General features: G+C 36.5%; 3 protein-coding genes across 6 annotated transcripts; 1 reads left to right on the top strand and 2 right to left on the bottom strand.

Moving 5' to 3' along the window:
- Positions 1–279: 279 nt before the first annotated feature.
- Positions 280–8,254, bottom strand: LOC311067354 (glutathione S-transferase kappa 1-like). 2 transcript variants are annotated; one of them, XM_084089149.1, is made up of 8 exons: positions 8,191–8,254; positions 3,323–3,394; positions 3,145–3,226; positions 2,819–2,935; positions 1,887–2,032; positions 1,347–1,463; positions 1,145–1,238; positions 280–416 (listed from the first exon to the last, which is right to left on the bottom strand). In XM_084089149.1, the coding sequence occupies exons 2-8, from the start codon at positions 3,392–3,394 to the stop codon at positions 367–369; spliced, it is 678 nt and encodes a 225-aa protein (XP_083945275.1). In that variant the 5' UTR covers positions 8,191–8,254; the 3' UTR covers positions 280–366. The 2 variants fall into 2 exon arrangements, with proteins under 2 accessions (XP_083945275.1, XP_083945276.1); XM_084089150.1 differs by lacking the exon at positions 1,145–1,238 and having other exon boundaries at positions 297–416.
- A 282-nt stretch (positions 8,255–8,536) lies between these two features.
- LOC311067353 (glutathione S-transferase kappa 1-like) lies at positions 8,537–14,016 on the bottom strand. 3 transcript variants are annotated; one of them, XM_084089148.1, is made up of 9 exons: positions 13,943–14,016; positions 12,889–12,929; positions 12,723–12,794; positions 12,555–12,636; positions 9,761–9,889; positions 9,460–9,605; positions 9,017–9,133; positions 8,837–8,930; positions 8,537–8,648 (listed from the first exon to the last, which is right to left on the bottom strand). In XM_084089148.1, exons 3-9 carry the CDS (start codon positions 12,792–12,794, stop codon positions 8,599–8,601), a joined length of 690 nt encoding a protein of 229 aa, XP_083945274.1. In that variant the 5' UTR covers positions 12,889–12,929; positions 13,943–14,016; the 3' UTR covers positions 8,537–8,598. The 3 variants fall into 3 exon arrangements, with proteins under 3 accessions (XP_083945274.1, XP_083945272.1, XP_083945273.1); XM_084089146.1 differs by lacking the exon at positions 13,943–14,016 and adding an exon at positions 13,078–13,181; XM_084089147.1 differs by lacking the exon at positions 13,943–14,016 and adding an exon at positions 13,066–13,171.
- A 540-nt stretch (positions 14,017–14,556) lies between these two features.
- Positions 14,557–20,985, top strand: mboat7 (membrane bound O-acyltransferase domain containing 7). The gene is made up of 9 exons (XM_084088673.1): positions 14,557–14,696; positions 15,163–15,242; positions 15,435–15,564; positions 15,652–15,778; positions 15,863–16,019; positions 16,436–16,631; positions 16,773–16,925; positions 19,101–19,277; positions 19,386–20,985. The coding sequence occupies exons 2-9, from the start codon at positions 15,167–15,169 to the stop codon at positions 19,771–19,773; spliced, it is 1,404 nt and encodes a 467-aa protein (XP_083944799.1). The 5' UTR covers positions 14,557–14,696; positions 15,163–15,166; the 3' UTR covers positions 19,774–20,985.
- The last annotated feature ends 216 nt before the right edge of the window (positions 20,986–21,201 follow it).

Genomic DNA, 21,201 nt, shown 5'->3' with positions numbered 1-21,201 from the left:
ACTTTTTTGGAGTGTGTTGCAGCCATCAAAATCAAAATGTGTCTATATTTACAAAATACAATTAAGTTGTTCAGTGAAAACATTGGAAATCTTTTCTGTGTACTTTTTTTTTTCCAGTTAAATAAAGTTGAAAGAGAAATGGACAAATCACAGATTCTTGATTTTGCATTTTACAAAATGTTCACAACTTTTCTTGATTTGGGGTTGCAACTTACTTTACTATTTCTGTTTCACTAGCTTATTTTTCTTCTCTTTTCTTCTTCTGTGTGTGTGTGCTGTTGAAATAAAAACAATGTGAATTTACATTGTTTTTTTTACTATTTTTATTTAGAAGTTGGTAAAATATATAAGAGTATGGAGTAGTGATCACATTGTGGCTGTGAGATTGGTAGGATGAGGCCCCATCCACTTCTCCCCTGGAACACAAAAAAAAAGAGAAAGAAATTGGACAATGAACAGTATATCACATAAGATTTGAATATCCAAAGGTTAGTTAGGAATTTATGGTTTAAAACATGACACAGCACAATAAACATCCAGAAAATTGTATGGTAAATAAATAAAAAAATATTAAAATAAATATAATACAATTTTGTTTTTCTATGAATGCACATTTTGGCAAATTCTTTGATTATCATCAATAGCATTAGCAACCGATTAGCATATTTAACCAGTTAAAATCCGTTAACCTGCAAGACATAAACACATGAAAAAACGTGTGTGATCAAACAAACATGACAAAGGACATTTTTTTGTCAACAAATCTTTACTCTGAATTTCAAAAACACAGATGGATCATTCAAAATGCTGTTCATCATTTGCAGTCAGTTTTCCCATGTCTAGGTCATTGTAGTGCTAAACAAAGCTGGAAAGTGACATGGGCATAACATATCACAGAATAATTAATAACAGAGCATGAATAACATACCATACTTTGCTCATCTTGCAAGAGATAACAGCTTTTTAAATAATTGTATTGTTTATCATTTTTATCATGACAGTAATTGGAGTAGCCTTTCTAAAAATACAAATAAAAAGGAAAACATAAATGTGTTATTAAAATGTGTATTAAAAAAAGGCAGTAGTCAAACAAGTTGTTGGTTAATGGGTTAATCAGTTAACCGTCTAGATTCCTTATAGTTACCGATGAAATAAGCCATGAGCTCAAATCTGTCAGAACCAAAGAAGACCTCAGCCTTTCCATTCACATGACACACAATGAATGGAAGACCAAAGCACTGCAGAAATGGGGGGAAACTATGTAAGGATGTTTTATCATATTTTTACCACAAAAACATTTTGGTGTGAAAGACAAAGGGTGCAGAGATGCAAGTAAAAGCACTGACCTTAAACTCCAGTGCTTCCTTTGTGACACTCTTCAGCTTGTCTTTGATTGGCTGAGATTTGGCGAGGGTCAGAATTTCCTCCACCTCATTGGTTGAGAGACCTGCCTTTAATCCCGCCTGTGCAAAACAGAAAGACATTGGAGAACACTATAAATGACCAGACAGTAATTTGTTTTATTGTCTTCACGAGATAGAAATGACGTCTTCATCGTAGTGCTAACATATATTGTGAAATTTCCTCACATGTATAATTGTATAGAGCAGTGATTCTCAAACCTTTCCTGGAGTACCACCAGCCCTGCACATTTTGTATGTCTCCCTCGTCTATCACACTTGATTCAACTCAGTAGAGACTGCATGACCTGAAATGGGTGTGTCAGATACAGGGAGACATACAAAATGTGCAGGGCTCTTGGTACTCCAGGACAGGTTTGAGAACCACTGGTATAGAGTAATAATTTAAATCACTGTACCAGTGATTTTTTTTTTTTTTTAATGAATTTTATTTCATTTCTTAATCTTGGGTAGGCTATTTGATACCTCAATGAATGAGGCAGGCTGGGTAATGTCCTGATGAGTGCGCCACATTCTTTTCCACAGCTCTCTAGACACCCTCTCCAACAGCACATCTCCCTTTTTGTACTGCTCTGCTACAGCTGTCACAAAACGCATCGGAAACAAAGAGTCTAAAATGTCAAGAGAAAAAAGGACAAAAAAGAGATGTGATTCACAAGCACAAGAATATCCTGTTTTAGAGTGTAAAAACAGTCTAATTGGACGAGTTTAGTGCCAAAATTTAGCACTTAAAGGGTTAGTTCACCCAAAAATGAAAATTACCCCATGATTTACTCACCCTCAAGCCATCCTAGGTGTGTATGACATTCTTCTTTTAGACTAATACAATCGGAGTTAAATTAAAAAATGTCCTGGCTCTTCCAAGCTTTATAATGGCAGTGAATGGCCGTCTGCCGGAAGCTAGTTATTTTAGTCGATAAAGTTTTAAATACGGATATTTTTCTTACACGAACGCATCGCTTCGCTTCAGAAGGCCTTTTTTAACCCCCGGAGCCGTGTGGAGAACGTTTATGATGGATGGATGCACTTTTTGAGATTCAAAATTTGTCCTCCATTCACTGCCATTATAAAGCTTGGAAGAGACATTTTTTAATATATCTCCGATTGTTTTCGCCTGAAAGAAGAAAGTCATATATACCTAGGATGGTTTGTGGGTGTCTAAATCATGGACTAATTTTAATTTTGGAGGGAACGTTCCCTTTAAGTTTAAATTTGCACAAAATATAGCATTGGCACTACTTGCACTAAAAAAATAATTCTAGTTAAACAATAAAAAATTCCCTGGAAATAGCACAAAATTATTTTTGTTTATGAGAGAAAGAAAACAAGTATGGCTTGCATGGCGCATTATAAATCTGGTCATGAGTGCCATCGTAGAGAAGCAGTGGCTTGAATACCTGTCCCATAAATGTTTGATGGTTTAAATATAGGGACCCCAAAGTACTCAGACAGCAGCTTCAGATCTGAGGCCATGTACTGAATCTTATTAGGGATCAATACAGGGGGCTTGTTACCTAGAAAAAAGAACAAACTTGATAAATCTATTAAAAAAATAGTTGAAAACAGTTGACAAATATATGTTACAAGTTCTACTTAAGCGGTTAGATTATTTCTCCCAGTAGATTCACTTTTTTTTTTTTATTTTTTTTTTTTAATAAAGTGATTAATTATAAAAGAGATACATTTGCAGTCTGGAATATCTATTATGTCATTTCCCCATTACCTGAGCCGTGTATGACTCCTCCTAAATATGCTGGTTTCAATTTGAGGTCGATGTTCCAAACATTTCTATAGCGACACAGCACCTTAACACACACAATCAACAAATACATTAAAACATCTTGAGCATATTAGATTTCAATTAACCATGTTAATAAACGCATAATATAAACATTACGCACCTCAAATGCCAGCCAGGAGTAAGGAGAGGCAACATCATAGTATAACTTAACCACTTTTCCGGAACTGAACATCTGTAATAAATAAGCACATTATAACAGTCACAAACATTAATAGGTTAGCATGTGGACAATTTAATTTTCCCTGCAATGTAGGGATGCTTCAGATTCTATAGAGCATTTGGACATGATGAGAAGCTGAAGTGCAGAATGATGTCATCAAAATTGTTGAATGAAGTGAAAACATTGGAAATATTTTCTTTGTTCTTTTGTCAGTTAAATAAAGTTGAAAGAGAAGTAACAAATCACAGATTATTGATTTTATTGCATTTTACAAAATGTCCCAACTTTTCTGGAAATGTGGTTGTATTTGTCCGTCATATTGAAGAGACATTTTTGAAGGATATTGGTTTACTTCTGCCATTTTTGAGCACATAAGCTTAACTGTGACGTTTAAGAAGCTGTTGTATCGACCTTAATTTATTGCAATTTTGGTGTTCAGTTTTATTTCGACTTTAGAAAATAAACTTGATTGCTCTTCTCACAAATCAACTTTTTCTTGTTTTTTAAAATCAGATTAATGCCGGGGACACACTTAATGACTAGCTGAAACATTCTAAGACTGAACTGAACACACTTACAGTCTGTTTCCAACGACTGGAGCAGATTTTAAACACTGACTGTGAACACCGACTGAATGCAACTGTCTCTGACTTGATGCATTTGGGCATGATCAGTCGTAAGTATCAAATTACATTCATAATCGGCCTTGCAGTCGTTAAGTGTGTCCCTGGCTAGTCTCTAGATTAAGCCAGGATTAGGCCTTAGTTATAGGACATTTAAGTAGCTTTTATAAACATGCCTTAGAAAAAAACATTGCTGGTGTGCATCTTGAGACAAAACAATGGCACTGACATATTTTAAGATATGTCTTTGGTGTGCAAATTGGTTTCGGTTAAAGGGTTAGTTCACCCAAAAATGAAAATTATCCCATAATTTACTCAAACTCAAGCCATCCTAGGTGTATATGACTTTCTTCTTTCAGACAAAAACAATCAGATTTATATAAAAAAAAATATCCTGGCTCTTCCAAGTTTTATAATGGGAGTTATAGAGCCTAAGAAACATGTCCATATTTATAACTTTATAACTATAATCACTGGTATTCCGGTGTCAGAGGTCACTCTTCCACCGGTACTCGACTCGTGTTCGGCTGTTACCGGAAGCCAGTGATTATAGTTTATAAAGTTATAAATATGGATATTTTTCCTAAAAAAAATGCATCTCTTCACTTTTAGCCCTTTATTAACCCCCTAGAGCTGTATGGATTACTTTTTTTATGGATGGATGCGCTTTTTGGAGCTTCAAAAACTCAGACTCTATTCACTCCCATTATAAAGCTTGGAGGAGCCAGGATATATTTTTTCATATAACTCTGTTTGTTTTTGGTTGAAAGAAGAAAGGCATACACACCTAGGATGGCTTGAGGGTGAGTAAATCATGGGATCATTTTTATTTTGGGGTGAACTAACCCTTTAACACAGCTCAAACATGCATTAATGTTAATTAAAATTTTAGTCTGTGACTAGGCTTAAGCCTCGTTTGTGAAACCGGGGGTAGGACTTGGTGACTTGTAAATTGTAATGGAGTCATTTGCGCCGTAAGGTAGGCTATCTGTACCTCTACCATGGCTGGACTGGCCATTGGGCATACCGGGCATTTTCCCGGTGGGCCGACGTGCTTTTCGGGCCGATACATCTCATACTCATATACATAATTTTTATTGTTTTTTTTAACGGCCCATAAAATTTGTACATCGGTGGCCCATTCGTTTTGTTTTGTTTTGCTTAACTGGCGGCGCTGGGTTTGTGCCGGTGTAATGCATTGGTCCAAAAAAGTCAGTGTTAGGTTTTTTTTTTTTTCTGACAGACCAGCCCATGAAACACGTAGATCAGCGGCCCATTGGTTCTTTTCTTGATTGACACTGGGCTGGGCCAATCACAACTTTAAACGAGTGAGCGAGCGTGCAGCTGTGTCAGTGTGTATCTGTCAAAATAGTCAGCGAGATGGAGAAGAAACGCAAGGAATGTGCAGAGAAATAGCGTGAAAAAATAGAACCAGGCCCTTAAAGCAGACACTGTAAAATGTGTCAAAATATATATGTTTTCTGCCCTTCATCAGCTCCTGTGATGATGATGATAGTGATGAGGATCAGGAGAGAGATGAGAAAAATTATATTTATAATATAATAATATTTATATTTCATTTTACAACTCCCCCAGTCTGGAGTTAAACAGTTGAGTTTTACCGTTTTCGAATCCATTCAGCCGAACTCCGGGTCTGGCGGTACCACTTTTATCATAGCTTAGCATAGATCATTGAATCGGACAGGACCATTAGCATCTCTCTCAAAAAATGACCAAAGAGTTTCAATATTTTTCCTATTTAAAACTTGACTCTTCTGTAGTTACATCGTGTACTAAGACCGACGGAAAATGTAAAGTTGCGATTTTCTAGGCTGATATGGCTAGGAACTATACTCTCATTCCTGCATAATAGTCAAGAAACTTTGCTGCCGTACCATGAGTCCAGCAGGCGCTTGCTGCACCCATGGTACGGCAGCAAAGTTTCTTGATTATTACGCAGGAATGAGAGTATAGTTCCTAGCCATATCAGCCTAGAAAATCGCAACTTTTAATTTTCCGTCGGTGAGCCTATTTAAATGAAATGAGCCTATTTCCAAAAAAAAAGTGGAGTATCCCTTTAAGAATTACGAGAGGGTATTACTTATGTATTTTATATTGTAGAATACATTGTGAAAATACCTTGAGCTTGTGTTCACCAAAAACATTATTTCAAGCATTTAACCAAAAACCCATTCAAAGAAATCTATTGACTTCAGGACAATGGAACGAAAGTGCTAAAATGCTAACTCGTTTCTGGGTTTTGGCCTACAAAAATACGTCATTCCTGCAGAACTTGTAGAACTCGTAATTACAACATTTTCTGGACCACATGACCGCTACAGAATCATATTGGTGTGTTAGTACAGATAGTATTGCCATATGTGAACTAGTTAATGACGAGGCTCTTGTCTTTTGTTTGTATATTTTTTATATGACGTGTACATTTGAGTATAAATGTATATATATATACTGGACTCTCTCTCTCTCTTTCTGTCTCTATATTTTTATATACACACACACAAATATATATATATATATAAAACATAATGTATGTATGTGTGTGTACTGCAATTTTTTATTTTAATAGGAAAGAGCATTGTAAAAGTTTTGGCTATAGACTAACACTATCAACAGCTATTGATATTCGAAATAGTAAACAAAAAGTAAGTTCTATCAGCCCAGACAGAGGCAGGGGATGTGCAGGATGCAGGAGACAAAGCAATGTTAAAAATGCGATGTCAAAATAATTTTTGTTCAAATCTGTTAATAATCTCTAAATGTTAAAAATTGTGTTCACATGAAAGTTCTAGAATCATGTTTATAAATATGGTACCTTTTTGCAATTATCTGCTTTATTGAAAAAAAAAAAAAGTTCAGGCCCTTTAGTTCTTGATTCTTTACTCTTAGGACAATGACTTCTCTGCAGGCCATTTACATTTTTTTTTTAAATTGCTAAAAAGCACCAGTCAATACTGAAGTCTTACAGGTATATAATAAATCATAATAAATATAACATTATGCAGTCTTGCAGGACAAGTACGTGGATCAACCTACAGGACTCCATCAGGAATTTACCCGTAGGATTTTCATTTTGTCATGCAGAATTCCTTCATCATCCGTTTAAAGACAACTACAATCCTTGAAGATCCCTGCAAGACTTTTAAGAGAAGTATGGTCTCTGTGGGAATAAGTGATGTAGAGAAAAAGTGTGAAACTGTTAAATATGTATATGTGGATTTATCTGCTTTGTGAGTCTGTATCCCCATTAAAAAAAAAAAAAAAAAACTATCTCCACTCAGCCATGATTTTTATGTTTTTTTTATTACCAATTAAATTATAATCAATTAACACAATTAACATAACTTACATATCAAAATTCAGTTGAACAGAAATAAGAAAAATGCATCTTCTTCAGAAAGATGAACTTTAAAACATTCCAAGATAAAAAATAAAAGAGTGAACAACATTCTCTTTCTTCAACCCACAGAAATAACATCAGTAAAAAATCTTGGGGAAAGTGCTTTTACAAGGTACACCAGATGAAGCATTTCTCTGAAATGTATTTCTTACTTTGTTATAAACAATCATTTTAAGCAATGCATATTTGCACTAAGTGCACTCGAAACCTGATTGCAATTACTTTTTCCATGATTTAATGTACTGGGTCGGTATGCGTCTAAAGCTGATGCAAATTCCAGGTTGGTACGTTTCGACCCGTTCCCTTGGCTAAAATCCAAATCGCATGCTAGCATGCTGCTTGTACTATTTCTGTCATGTATTTATATGGAAGAAATATGAGTACTATGCTAGTGTGCAGTTTTAAATTCAGTAAAACCGTGAAACGCAATGAAGTTAAGATACTTTTATTTTATTGATTTATTTTTGCAAATACATGTGGCATGATTTTGTCTCTACAGTTGACCTGAAAACATTGACCAATTGTAAGCATTAAGAATAAGATACTAAGCTTTAAAAAAGTTGTTCACATATTAAATATTTTGCTGTGATTTCGATAGTTGCTTGATATGAAATTTGAAGGTGTCCTTGAATATGTCCTTGAATCTGATGTTCATAAGAGTTGAGAACCATGGCAGATGTGCTGAGATTTTTTACCAGCTGCATTTGGTTACGGTGTTCACACTTGAAAACTGGAAAATCGTATTTAAATGCATGTCCTCAACTTACCCTTAGCTAGCGTTAGTAACCCTTCGCCCTCTTATTCGGTTTCTTCTTCTGATTTTGTTCAATAGCGGTTGTCAGACAAGTTTATAGTGCTTTTCTGCCACCTACTAGACTGGAGTAAGGATCGACAATGTTGGATAGTATATTACCCATATTAACTGAAATACAGCTTTGCCAAAATATATTAAAATAGAAAACATTTATTTTAAATTGTAAGAACATTATTACTGTTTTTACTGTATTTTTGATCAAATAAATGCAGCATATAGACATAAATCTTATTTCTGTCTCAATGGCTTTCCTTAATTATTTTGTGTGTTTATGTTTGCTGTTGAATAAAAACAGTGAATTTACATCAAATTAAAATTTTATTTAGAAGTTGTTGAAATATGGAGTATGGAGGAGTAGTGATCACATTTTGGCTGTGGGTTTGAGAGGCTGAGGCCCCATCCACTTCTCCCCTGGAACACAAAAAGAAAGAAAGTGATTGGACAATGAACAGTATATAACCTAAGATTTTAATATCCCAAGATTACTTCAGAATTTATGGTTTAAAACATGATAAAGTGCAATAAACCATCAAGTAAACTGGGTATGATAAATATAACCATTATCCTATCTAATAAAAGAAGTAGAAATCCAAAGGTACCGATGCAATGAGCCATGAGCTCAAATCTGTCAGAGCCAAAGAAGACCTCAGCCTTTCCATTCACATGACACACAATAAACGGAAAACCAAAGCCCTACAAAAACGGAAGGGAAAATCACTGTAAGGAACATTTTAGTTAGAAAGACAAAGGGTGCAAAGACGCAAGTAAAAGGCACTGACTCTATACTCCAGTACTTCCTGTGTGGCACTCTTCAGCTTGTCTTTGATTGGCTGAGATTTGGCGAGGGTCAGAATTTCCTTCACCTCATTGGCTGAGAGACCTGCCTTTAATCCCGCCTGTGCAAACAGAAAGACATGACATTAGTGAACACACTGAAGTCAAGTCAGTGGTGAAGTACAATGGATGATATCAAGAAATGTTTTCATGTATATAGTTTTATGAAGTATTAGAAGATTAACATGTCAATTTACTGACTGAAAACTGGCATTCAGATCTGCCACCATTTAGTTATCAACGCCCAACCTAAAATCCAATCAATTCCCAAAAGACAAAATCAAGTCCCGGCTTACATTCTGATATACGTAACAACTGGGAAGAAAAGTCTATCGCAACTTGTGTTTCATGCTGACTTTAAAGAGCGCTAATCTAGGGTATTTGATACCTCAATGAATGAGGCAGGCTGGGTAATGTCCTGATCAGTGCTCCAGATTCTTTTCCACAGCTCTCTAGACACCCTCTCCACCACCACGTCTCCCTCTTTGTCCTTTTCTGCAACAGCTGTCACAAAACGCATCGCATTCAAAGAGCCTACATGGAAAGATGGAGGACAAGAGAAAATAAAAGAGTAAAGTGATTTACCTAAAAACACAAGTTTTTAGAACTTCTTGTTTTAGAACACAAGTATGGCTTGCATTGTGCATGTGGTCATCAGTGTCATCGTAAAGAAACAGCAGTTTGAATACCTTTCTCAAACATCACCTCAAAAGGATTTGAAGGTGGATTCAAAGGGACCACAAAGTACTCAGACAGCCGTTTCAGATCGGTGTTCATGTAATAAAACTTATTAGCGACCACTGCAGGGGGGCGGTTATCTAGAAATAGAAGAAACTTGATAATGTATTATCTTGTCATCTATCAAAGCACAATGTCACATACATCCATCAACATTCATTTAGAAAAATATATATAATAATACGTTTTAAAGGGGACATATCAAGAGAATCTGACTTTTTCCATGTTTAAGTGCTATAATCGGGTCCCCAGTGCATCTAGTACCAACCCAGAAAATGTGAAAAGTGACAACACAGTAACTTTGTTTTGGTAAGCCTTTCTCATCAAGCATGTCAAAAAATAAGAGGATCAGATTTCGCTCCCCTTCTGACGTAGGAAGGGGATCTTATAATATTACCGCCCCTTAATCTGCACGTTTCCACCCACAGCGCCGTCATTTGGTTTTCGCAAGCGACAACAGTGTAACCAGTTCTAATGCAATGGCAAAAGTTTGAGCAAAGGATCTCTCTCTCAGGCTTCATCCTTGTGGTATTTTGACCAAAAAATGTCACAGCTGTCTTATAAAGATCTCAGGGGACTCTGTCAACTTGTGTAAAAGTTAAACATGAATGTCTGCAAGTCGATGAGATGAATCAATGTAACTCCACAACAACTACATTAACATATCCACTAACCATTGAGAAACATCCAGGTGCAGTCTAAAATTTGCAACCTATTCCTGAGTCTCTCCATAAGGCTGCACTCTGGTACTGGTTATTTCTGTGATTTTGGATGAGATTTGCGTGTTTTGTTAAGGGAGGTCGGGAGCAGCACCTCATTTGCTTTTAAAGGGACACACACAGAAACGGCGCTTTTTTGTTCACAACCAAAAAGGGGCAAATTTGACAAGCTATAATAAATGATCTGGGGGCACCATAGATTTATATTACATCTTGTGAAAAGGGACATAATGTCACCTTTAAAACGATATAAAACTAACTGAATCTAGTTGTTTGTAATGGTTTTCAGGTTGCAACAAATTTGCCCAAATGATCACAGGTAGGTGACGTAACGTTTTCATGACAGTATGAAGGTTAATGTGACGTGTTGTGGAAAAAGTCCTCTTCTCTTTGCAAAAGGTACCCAAGTCGAACCCAAGTTCCAGATGCCAAAACTTTATTGGTTGAGACAACAAAGCTGAGATGCCTGCAGAACATCTGACAATCTCACTCGTAACCCATCTTCCTTCGCCTGCCCCAATTAAACGTACAGTATGGGATTTTTTCTCCACTAGGGGTCGCTAACCTATTTACAATAACAAAGGCGTAGTTTGATGAAGCAACATTTGCTAAGAATTATGGATGTTGTCGTCAACGTCAAGCCGACCGATCTAATAATGTTTATGGATGACTGAATACATCGATGCTTTTATCATGACTGTGATATGAAGCAGTTCGGGATTGCTAAGAGACAGCTATCAGCTCCACACGCGACACGAGTCCCGCGGATATAAAAGGAATATGGACATTTCATTCTACCGAACTACACGCAGAATCACTACTCACAGGTCAGTTTATTAGACAAATTAAACTTGTGAGGTAACGCAGCGCTGTTTCACCTGGTCTAACATTACACTAGTCTAGCACACTAAACTGCATTTGAATGTGTTGAAATGTATGTGTTAGTCTGTCTGTATGAGACTAGCAGTAAACTAGATCAACATTAGAATAACATACAGATCATATTTTGACATTTTATCATTGTTGAACTATATAACATTGATTAGTTTTATGGAAATGTGCTCACCTGTTTAATAAAGTACATGTAGGAGCGGTCGAAGTCTCGGACGTGGAGATCTCGTTTATATACTGTCTATGGGAGCTCTCGGCATCTCGAAAACACCGCGCTGATATTGATTCTCGTTTTAGTTCTCCTTTTTTATCCAAAGTCTGCTTGCCATGGTCCATAATGTTTGAACGAAACAACAACAGCGTGCAGATAGACATTGCGAACTACAGTGGTCCACGTCTGTCGTCTTGGTTACTATCAGAGGGCTCTGGTTCATAACTCTGGTTACCATGGCAGCACGAGCGGAAACCAGGGACAACGCGGATATGGACGCGGACAACGCATTGACGGCGACAAAACGGAAATAAAGAAACGGTCCGTGTCTTCGAATTAAATTAAAATTTCTCCTGGTTTGAAAGTTGTTGGAAACAGTCGGGATAATGTAAGTACACAACTAAAAAAAATATATAACATAGATATAGTGATTTTTGCTATTTTTAAAGCAAAAAAGTTACATATTGTGCCTTTAATTTCCTATCATTCTGGCTTCTTTTTAATAGTGGCGTGCCGCCAGCTGGTCTGTTTTTAAAAAGAAACATTAAACAAGAGAACACTGAAGGCCATGCAAATCAAAAGAGCAGTTTTTAATCATTGTCCAGGTGCAAGTTTGTACTCTGTCCCACAGTTGTGGGTCATAGTGACTGAGGCCAAAAGCCTCCTGGTTTTATTCACATAGTACCCAGACTTTTCTACAAACATATCTTAATGTTTAATAAAATTACACTATACATGTTTTATACTTTTTTATATTTGTTATTTTAAAAGCTATTATGTGTCTCGTCATATTTATATATGTGTACTGAATGCTTCAATGCCAAGGTAAATTCCTTGTATGTGCAAGCACACTTGGCAATAAAGCTCTTTCTGATTATGATTTTTGTATATTTTGTGATTGTGGACATGTTATTTCTTTATTACCTGAGCCTTGCATGACTCCCCCTAAAAATGCTGGTTTAAATTTGAGGTCGATGTTCCAAACATTTTTATAGCGACACAGCACCTTAAAAAACACAATCAATACAAACATGAAAACATTAAGCAGCATGGATTTCAATGAACTATACCAAGGGGCGAAACATAATGTACCTCAAATGCCAGCCAGGAATACGGAGAAACGACATCATAAAACAATTCGACCACTTTTCTGGGGCTGGACATCTGTAACAAATAAGGATATTCGCATCTCCCAACATACACTAAAAAGTATTCAAACAATGTCATTTACATGCATGCGCAGTACACATTAAGTTACCCTTGGCGTCAGTCAGTCTCACTGCTGTACTTGAAAAGAAACTGTGAAAGTTCAAAACAATTAGATCGAGAAACAATAATAGACCCAATGTTTATGGCAGAATATCGCTCATTTGCTACGACAGTCTAGCAACGATTGTTTAAATTATATTAACTACAATAAATTGTATTTGTATACATTTTGAACGACCTTCAGCCAGTAGTGTTGAGCGATTTCGCTTTTGACACTGCTTGAAGCTTCGAAAATTTTTGAATCTTTTATTTCGAATCAGTTCGGAGCGTATATCAAACAAAGTCACGTGATTTGGGGGGCGATCTCTGTAAACTCGGATTAATTTAGATCGCCCTCAGTGTCTATGGGTTTTACCCATTTTACCTGATCTCTGATCAGATGTATACATTTGTTCACGTTAAACATTAGTAGGCTATAATTAAAATGAATAATAGTACTGGTTAGTAGTCACTTATTGGCCTGTGATTAGATGAGCAATCCATGATGCAACAAACAAAACACGCCTTGAAAATTGATAAAAGAGCACATATTACATAGACACTTGATAATCTTATTAGATAATTAGTTCATTGCATTTGATAGATTTTACTTTAAATAAAACATTTGCAATGTGTTTGTAAAAGGTGCTTTATGCATGTTTGGCCTGAGTTTTTGTTACATTTTCCACTGTTCTGACAGCAGGGTTCACTAGCGTGTGGTGTTTCGAACGCTTCGAAACAGTGAATCATTTTGGTTCACTTGATTCGAAGCTTTAAAAAGCTTCGTTTCTCCCATAACATCTTCCGAAATAGGCGTGAGTAGCACGTAAAGTTCCGAATTTATAAAACAATTTTTAGACCTGCTGAAGTAAATGCAATAAAAAAATAACTGGCTTCTGATTAAAAACTAATCGCCAGCCATTTTTTGCACGATAAACTTTCGATTTAAAATAATAATTATTTTTTTAATTATTTTTTAAAATACATTTTTATTATAATAACATGACAGTGCTGAGATTGAACGAATGCAGTTACAATTTAAGTAAATGGAATTAGTTTATTACCAACGAATTCCAAATGTTTCCGTAGTGCTTGAACTCCTTCACCGATGCTCCACCCCCAAGCAGTCAAAGTGAAGGTTCCCGTCTGTTAAAGTGGTCGCCAGATTTTTTTTTCAGTTGGTATTGTTATGTTGGATATATGGAAAAATAAATTACGTTTATATTGTAAACATCATAAATACCATAAGCACAAATGTACTGCAAATTGTGAACCTGCAGTTTTTCTGATATTCTAATATATTTTAAAATGTAGTCTCTTTTACAGTCAGAAAATGTAAAAGAAATGCAAACTACCACAGTACACAAGGACTTGGATCAATTAAAACATTTATTACAAAACATTTTATAAAACTATTTTTATAAGACCATGAAGGTTCTTTACGTATTAAAAAAATAAATAAAATGTATTAATTGACCCTTTTCACATTTCCGGGGTTCTCAGAAGCGAAATAGCTGTGTTGTTGCACTTTCTGTAAAGCATAAAAAAACAGATTAAAACAACAGTATACAAAATCAATATGATTCGTTAATCAGCTGCTGTGATGTTTTACGGTTTCTTAGACAGTTATTTGCTGTTGCAGTTTTTGTGAAGATCTGGCAACTCAAATGCGGTGCTTGCAGTGCACATATGCGGTAGTAGGAAGTGGTGAATGAAGAGAGAACAGGCTAGTGCTCGGGCGGTTAAAGGGGACTTTGGCAAATACAATATCCGTCAGAATAACTAGTATTTGACTGCACACCTCCATACCTCACTGCTGTAAGTATTGCTGTGGTCATTTAAGAATTATAGGTGGTATATATATTATCCAGTCTCACTGTGCCAAAGGCTATCTGCTTCTGTAAGGCCAGTCTATTAGATGCATCCCATATGATTCAAATCAAATCACTTTTCAAATGTCAGTTTTCTAAAAACTATTTTGATGTTGTTAAGAAGTGTTGGATGACTATAGTGTCAGGAAGTGACTGAATGATTTACAGACCTTCCTGCTCCTGCCATGACAAGTTGGAAATGTTTGGTTAAATAAAATCATTCATTGAATCTAAGAAAAGATTAAATATGCTCAGGGATGGGATAGTCAAAGATGGGATAGCTGGCTAAATGTTGGGAGTTTTATAAACTGATTAACCCAAGCACTATTTTAATGTTGGATGGATAAGCTTGAATATGAATATAACATAATAAACAGTGAGATAATCGTTATGCTTGTTATTGGTGTAAACAGAAAGATGTCACCAGATGAATTAGTCTACCTAGGAATCCTTGGTGCATCAATACCTGTAGGATTCCTCTTCCGCTACCTAAGTAAGTCTGACTATGTCTTTCTTTACGTTAGAGCCCACATATTAAAATGTGTTAATAATAGGGTAATAATAGGGCGGGGTGGGGTGGGGCGGGGCGGGGGGGGGGGGGGGGTAGATGTAGTAACATATCACTACATCTGTTTCATCATGATTTTAACAACTCTTGATCACTTTTGTGTGCATTATTTACCAGGCCCTCCGGTCAAGCAGGGGGCAGCATTGCTCTTGGGTTTGATAATCTCCATTGCTACCTGTGGGATCCACACTCTACACTCTTTCTTTACAGTGTTAGGAACATGGCTGATTATAAAGATCAATTGGAGGTTAGTGTGATATGTAGAAATACTGTCTGGAATTTTACATTAGATTCGGAGATATTTCCCTGTGCTCTTTTTTTTTTTTTTTTTTAGAAGTGCCCCGGCTCTGTCTTTGGGCTGGACGTTTCTGTACCTCCTCTTTTTCCGTCTGGTCACCTGGTTTGGCCTCCCTCAGCCAACACCTTTTGCCAATGCCATTCAGCTTCTTTTAACATTGAAGGTAAAACGCAATAAAATTAGACACATTTTCCATGTTTTAATCTTTTGATATAATTATTGAATGAGTTTTGTTTTGAATACACAGATGGTCAGTTTAGCTAATGAGGTTCAAAGTTATTACTTGGAGAAGAAAAAGGAAGTGAGCGCCTTCACTAAGTCCCCAGTGGTGGGAGGACTTTCCCATGAGCCTTCACTCTATGACATTATATCATATAGCTACTGCTATGTGGGCATAATGACAGGTATTTTGCATATTGATTTTAATTTCCTGGAATGCTTTTGAGTCTGTTCAAACGTTCTGTGCTGTATGTTTTGCATGTATGCTAACTTGTCTTTTTCTGTTTCTCTCTGCTACTAGTTCAGTAATGTGTGAGTCCAATTTCTTTTTTATAACTGATTGTGTTATTATTGCTCCTCTTTTACCATGATTTGTCCTCCCAAACCATACATCCATATGCTTCATGTTGTCATCCCCTGTGGCACATTGAAATGGCTCATTATTGCATTCGATTCCATACCTATACTCCATTCTATCCCAATATCATGTGTCATCTTTGCCCATCTATGCCATGTCTTCACTGATAACTCTTACCATGCTCTCCTCACATTCCTTCATTTTCCATTCTTTGTCCCACCCACTCTTGCCGGTGTCCCCCAGGTCCCTTCTTCCGCTATCAGACGTATGCAGACTGGTTGCAGCAGTCCAGTCCCCTGTCGCTGCCGGGTAAAGAGCCCTGCCTGCAGAGGCTGAAGATGGTGCCCGTTTACGGAGTTCTCTTTATAGCTGTCAACTTTGTCTTTCCCTTGTCCTATGTCCGTACTGAAGAATTCCTGGAGCACAACTATTTTTACAGGTTCGTTTTACTGGATTAAAGGACCAATCCAGACTGAGACTAAAAGTAAAGTCCAAAGGACATAATTATATTTAAATCACACTTTATCTCAATTGTTTGTTTTTTTTTACCATATTGAGAATCATAGTGGTTATGTTTCAGATTTTTCTACATGGTGGCAATATTCTTTGTATTCCGGATGCGTTTCTACTCTGCATGGTGTGGGGCAGAGGCAGGTTGCATCAGCGCAGGTCTAGGCTGTTACCCCCAGGGGGCGCTGTCCAAACCTGGGGGAGGACCAACGGTGAAATATAGGTAGGGTGATTCACTTTATTACCTGATAGCTTTTTAATGTGCTTTTACAGTTTGACTGTAACTTGTAAATATGATGACTTGAACTTTGAGGATTTTATCTAATCAGGAGGTACATCAGGGAAAACATGGCATGTTCTATAAAAGGATATGATAGAACTTTAATTATCCAAGAATAGAAATTTACATGTTACAGTAATAGGTTTGAAGCAGGATCCAGTAAAGCACAGCATCAGAGGTCAGCAGGGTTACAGTTAGGCAATATTAAACTGTCAAGACAAACATGATACATTAGAATAGGAGAATTTTCAGAAGCAAAGCAATTTTTAATCCATCACAAAAGCTTCAAATTGATCACAAATACAGTGCAGACATAATGTTGTAAATAATAATTGTGGCTGGAAACAGCTGATTTTTAAAGAAAGACCTACAGTTGCTCAAAGGCCTATTATCAGCAACCATCAGTCCTTTTTTAATCTCATGTTATGTTTGCTAATCCAAGTTAATTATTTTAAAAGGCTAATTGATCAGTAGAAATCCCTTTTGCACAGCTGAAAACTGTTGCACTGATTAAGTAAGCAATAAAAGTGGCCTTCTTTAGATTAGTTGAGTGTCTGGTGCATCATGAGTTATGGGTTTGATTACAGGCTCAAAATGACCAGAAACAAAGAACGTTCTTTGGAAACACGTCAGTCTATTGTTGTGCTGAGAAATGAAGGCTATTTAATGTGAGAAATATAACTACTTCCTTCATAGAACAGCACAGACTGCTTCTAACCTGAATAGAAAGTGGAGTGGGAGGCCCTGGTGCCCAAATGCGCAAGAGGACAAATACCTTAGAGTGTTGTTTAAAAACAAGACTGTTTCTAGTTTAGAAACAGACTCCTCACAGGTCCTCAAATGACAGCTTCACTAAATAGTACCTTCTAAACACCAGTGTCATCAACAGTGAAGAGGCAACTCTGGGATTCTGGGCTTCTAGGCAGAGTAGCAAACAAAAACCCATATCTCAGGCTGGCCAATTAAAAGAAAAGATTAAGATGGGCAAAAGAGCACAGACACTGGATAGAGGAAAACTGGAGCTTAAAAGTCCAAGTTTAAGGTTTTCAGGTCAAACAGAAGAACATTTGTGAGATGCAGAACAAAGGAAAAGATGCAAGAGGATCTGTCAAGCATGGTGGGAGGCAGTGTGATGGTCTGAGGGTGCTTTGGTGGTGGTACAATGGGACATTTGTACAGGGTAAAACGGAGCTTGAAGAAGGAAGGCTATTATTATGCAACGTCATGCATGCCATACCCTGTGGACAGCACTTGATGCACTTGGGGCCAATTATGTCCTACAACAGGATAATGACTCAAAACACACCTCCAAACTATGCCAGAATTACTTAGGGAAGAAGCAGTCAGCAGGAATTCTGTCTGTAATGGAGTGGGCAGCAAAGTCTCCGGATCTGAACCCTATCGAGCTGTTGTAGGAACAGCTTGATCGTATGGTACGGAGGAAGTGTCCATCAAGCCAATCCATCTTGTGGGAGATGCTTCTAGAAGCATGGGGTTTAATCTTGTCAGATTACTTTAAAAAATTGACTGCTAGAATTCCAAAGATCTGTAAGGCTGTAAATGCTGCGAAAGGTGGCTTTTTTGATGAAAGCAAAGGTTGTACAATACAATCATTATTTCAATAAAAAAATCTGTAAATGACTGCATTTCCTATTCATTTGCTATTTTTCCTCTTCAAACTAATTTCATGTGTGTTTTCATGGAAAACAAGGACATTTCTAAGTGATCTCAATTTTTATTTTATTTTTTAACTGTGAAAATATAGAAAAAATATTAAAATATTAATTTACTTATTCCAAGTTAAATATATTTAAAATTGATATTACGAATTCTGAAAATGTATAGTCATTTTCAGAATTTCTAAAGATTATATTTAACAGTGTTAATAAATGTATTGCGTTTTTAAAGATTAGCTTGAAAATGAAATAAAGTAAATTCAAAAATCTGTTAATATCAGACAGTCACTGGTAACGATATATTGTGAATCACTAGTGTAAACAGTACTCACAATAAAAAAAACGTCCATGTTTCTTCAGCCTGTGCCTATAAGATTATCTACAGGAAATTACAAGCTCATTTGAGGTTTGATCATGTGGTTGATAATGTTGTATGTTTCAGTCCTGATCCAGACACAGCTGTGGAGTATGACTTCAAAACTATCCAGAACATTGACTGTTATAATACAGATTTCTGCGTCAAGGTTCGGCATGGCATGCGCTACTGGAACATGACGGTGCAGTGGTGGCTTCACCACTATATCTACCCCAATGCCCCTTTCAGAGCGTACGCTCTCAGGTACGAGCATGTGCATTAGACCTTTCAACTGCATTGTGGTTAAAATGCTCTGTTATTGACCATCATAATCTTCAACTTTGTTTTGTCTCTTTTCTCACATTATGGCAGGGCTGGATGGACAATGTTAATCAGTGCTTACTGGCATGGCCTCCATGCTGGTTACTACCTCTCTTTTCTCACCATCCCACTGTGTATCGCAGCAGAATCGTCCATGGAGGCTTCCGTCAGAGCCCGTCTGGGGCCGAAGGGCCAGAACATCTTCGACTGGATCCACTGGTTCCTCAAGATGAGGGCTTACGACTGCATGTGCATGGGATTTGTTCTCCTGAAGGCCAGCGACACCATCAACTACTGGAGCTCCATATACTTCATAATTCATATCATCGCCATTGTTTGTATAGGAGTAGGACAAATCATGAAAGGAGGGAAAAAGAGAGAGAGGAGGGAAGGAGCTGAAGGAGAGAAACAGGATGTGGTAAGAGAGAAGGCTGAGTGAAACAAATGTGTGATGTGATGATTGTGATGATAACTGGAGAGTTTGTACGTTTACACACACAAAAAAAACATTTCCCAACATGCACTGTAATAGCCATCAACTGCCATTTAACGGATTTTGTTTTTTAAAAAGGAACACAGAGAGAAGAGTAATATGTGATGAACCCAAGGATATCAATCTTTATTTTATTAACAGTGAAAATGGCTTTCAGTTAATTTCCATACTTTTAATGTTATCATTTGTTTTTTTATTACATATATTGGAAAATGCTTATTTTTGTTGTCCGGTGAAAAACAGTGCAACCTTATAGATTCATCCTGACCAGGTCAGTATTGTATTTATATTAATAGAGTTTTTCTGCTAATCAGTGGCCATGGGACTCGAATTCAGCTCCCACACAGAGGACTTGAACTGAATCCATCCGTACACACACACACACACATACACAAAACTGATGAATGTTAGACCCCGGCCCTATCACTACATTGAGTGCAAATTTGTAGAGATTTACTCTTTCTGTAATAGTGTCAATGAGGTCACACAACCTTTGTGATAACAAAGTTGTATAAATGGGATATTAAAAGTTGGTCTGCCTTGGTTTTCATCCATTCTGAGTATACATTGATTGTTATGTATCACTATTATTTGTATTATTCTACAAAGAATGTGTAAGTATTTGGAAACTTTCTTTTTCTCACATTTTCAGAAAGTACGAGTGAATGTTTTTGCTATTTTGTTCATTTGCTCTGTAATTTGATGCCATATGATGTAAAGTACAACCTAATGTTAAGTGTTGCTAAACTTGAATCAACAAAGTAATATGTTATTACTAAGAGCAATTAAAGTCTGGTTGAGTCTGAATAAGTATGAAAGATCTTCTCAAAAGATCAGATGTAAAATATTTCCTGCAGAATTAATTCCAAAACATTTTTTTTGTACACTAGAGGATAGTGCTGGTGTTTAGTTTATTGATCGTTCAGATTGTATGCTGGTTCCTGTAATGTCTACCTGCTATATTTTATCTCTAATGTTTACCTTCTGGACTATATTTAACACAGGATGTAGGCTACCACTCATATCCTTCCAGGTTTTGTTTGAAAAATATGTGTTTTCAATAAAATAAGTGATTTTTATCCCCAAAAACTTCCTTCTCCTGGTGTCATTTCTGTGTTTGGATACAAAGTATATTAAAAATGATCACCTGATTTTTCATTATTGTCTCAAACATTTTTGTTATTCCTATTTTTCTCTTGCTGTAATTGCTCACATTCTGCCTTGACTTGCACTACTTTTCAAAGGTGGGCATGAATTTTATTTAATTTTTCCAAAGCATTTGATTAAAAAAAACTGTAATATTTAACTATTTAAAACTATTTTCTAATATAATATATTTTACAATGTGATTTATTTCTGTCATGCAAAGCTGAA

Source organism: Abramis brama (genome assembly GCF_963993115.1).
Source record: "Abramis brama genome assembly, chromosome: 17".
NCBI lineage: Eukaryota > Metazoa > Chordata > Actinopteri > Cypriniformes > Leuciscidae > Abramis > Abramis brama.
Note: the sequence above shows the minus strand (reverse complement) of the source record. Positions and strands in the feature narration are given on the sequence as shown.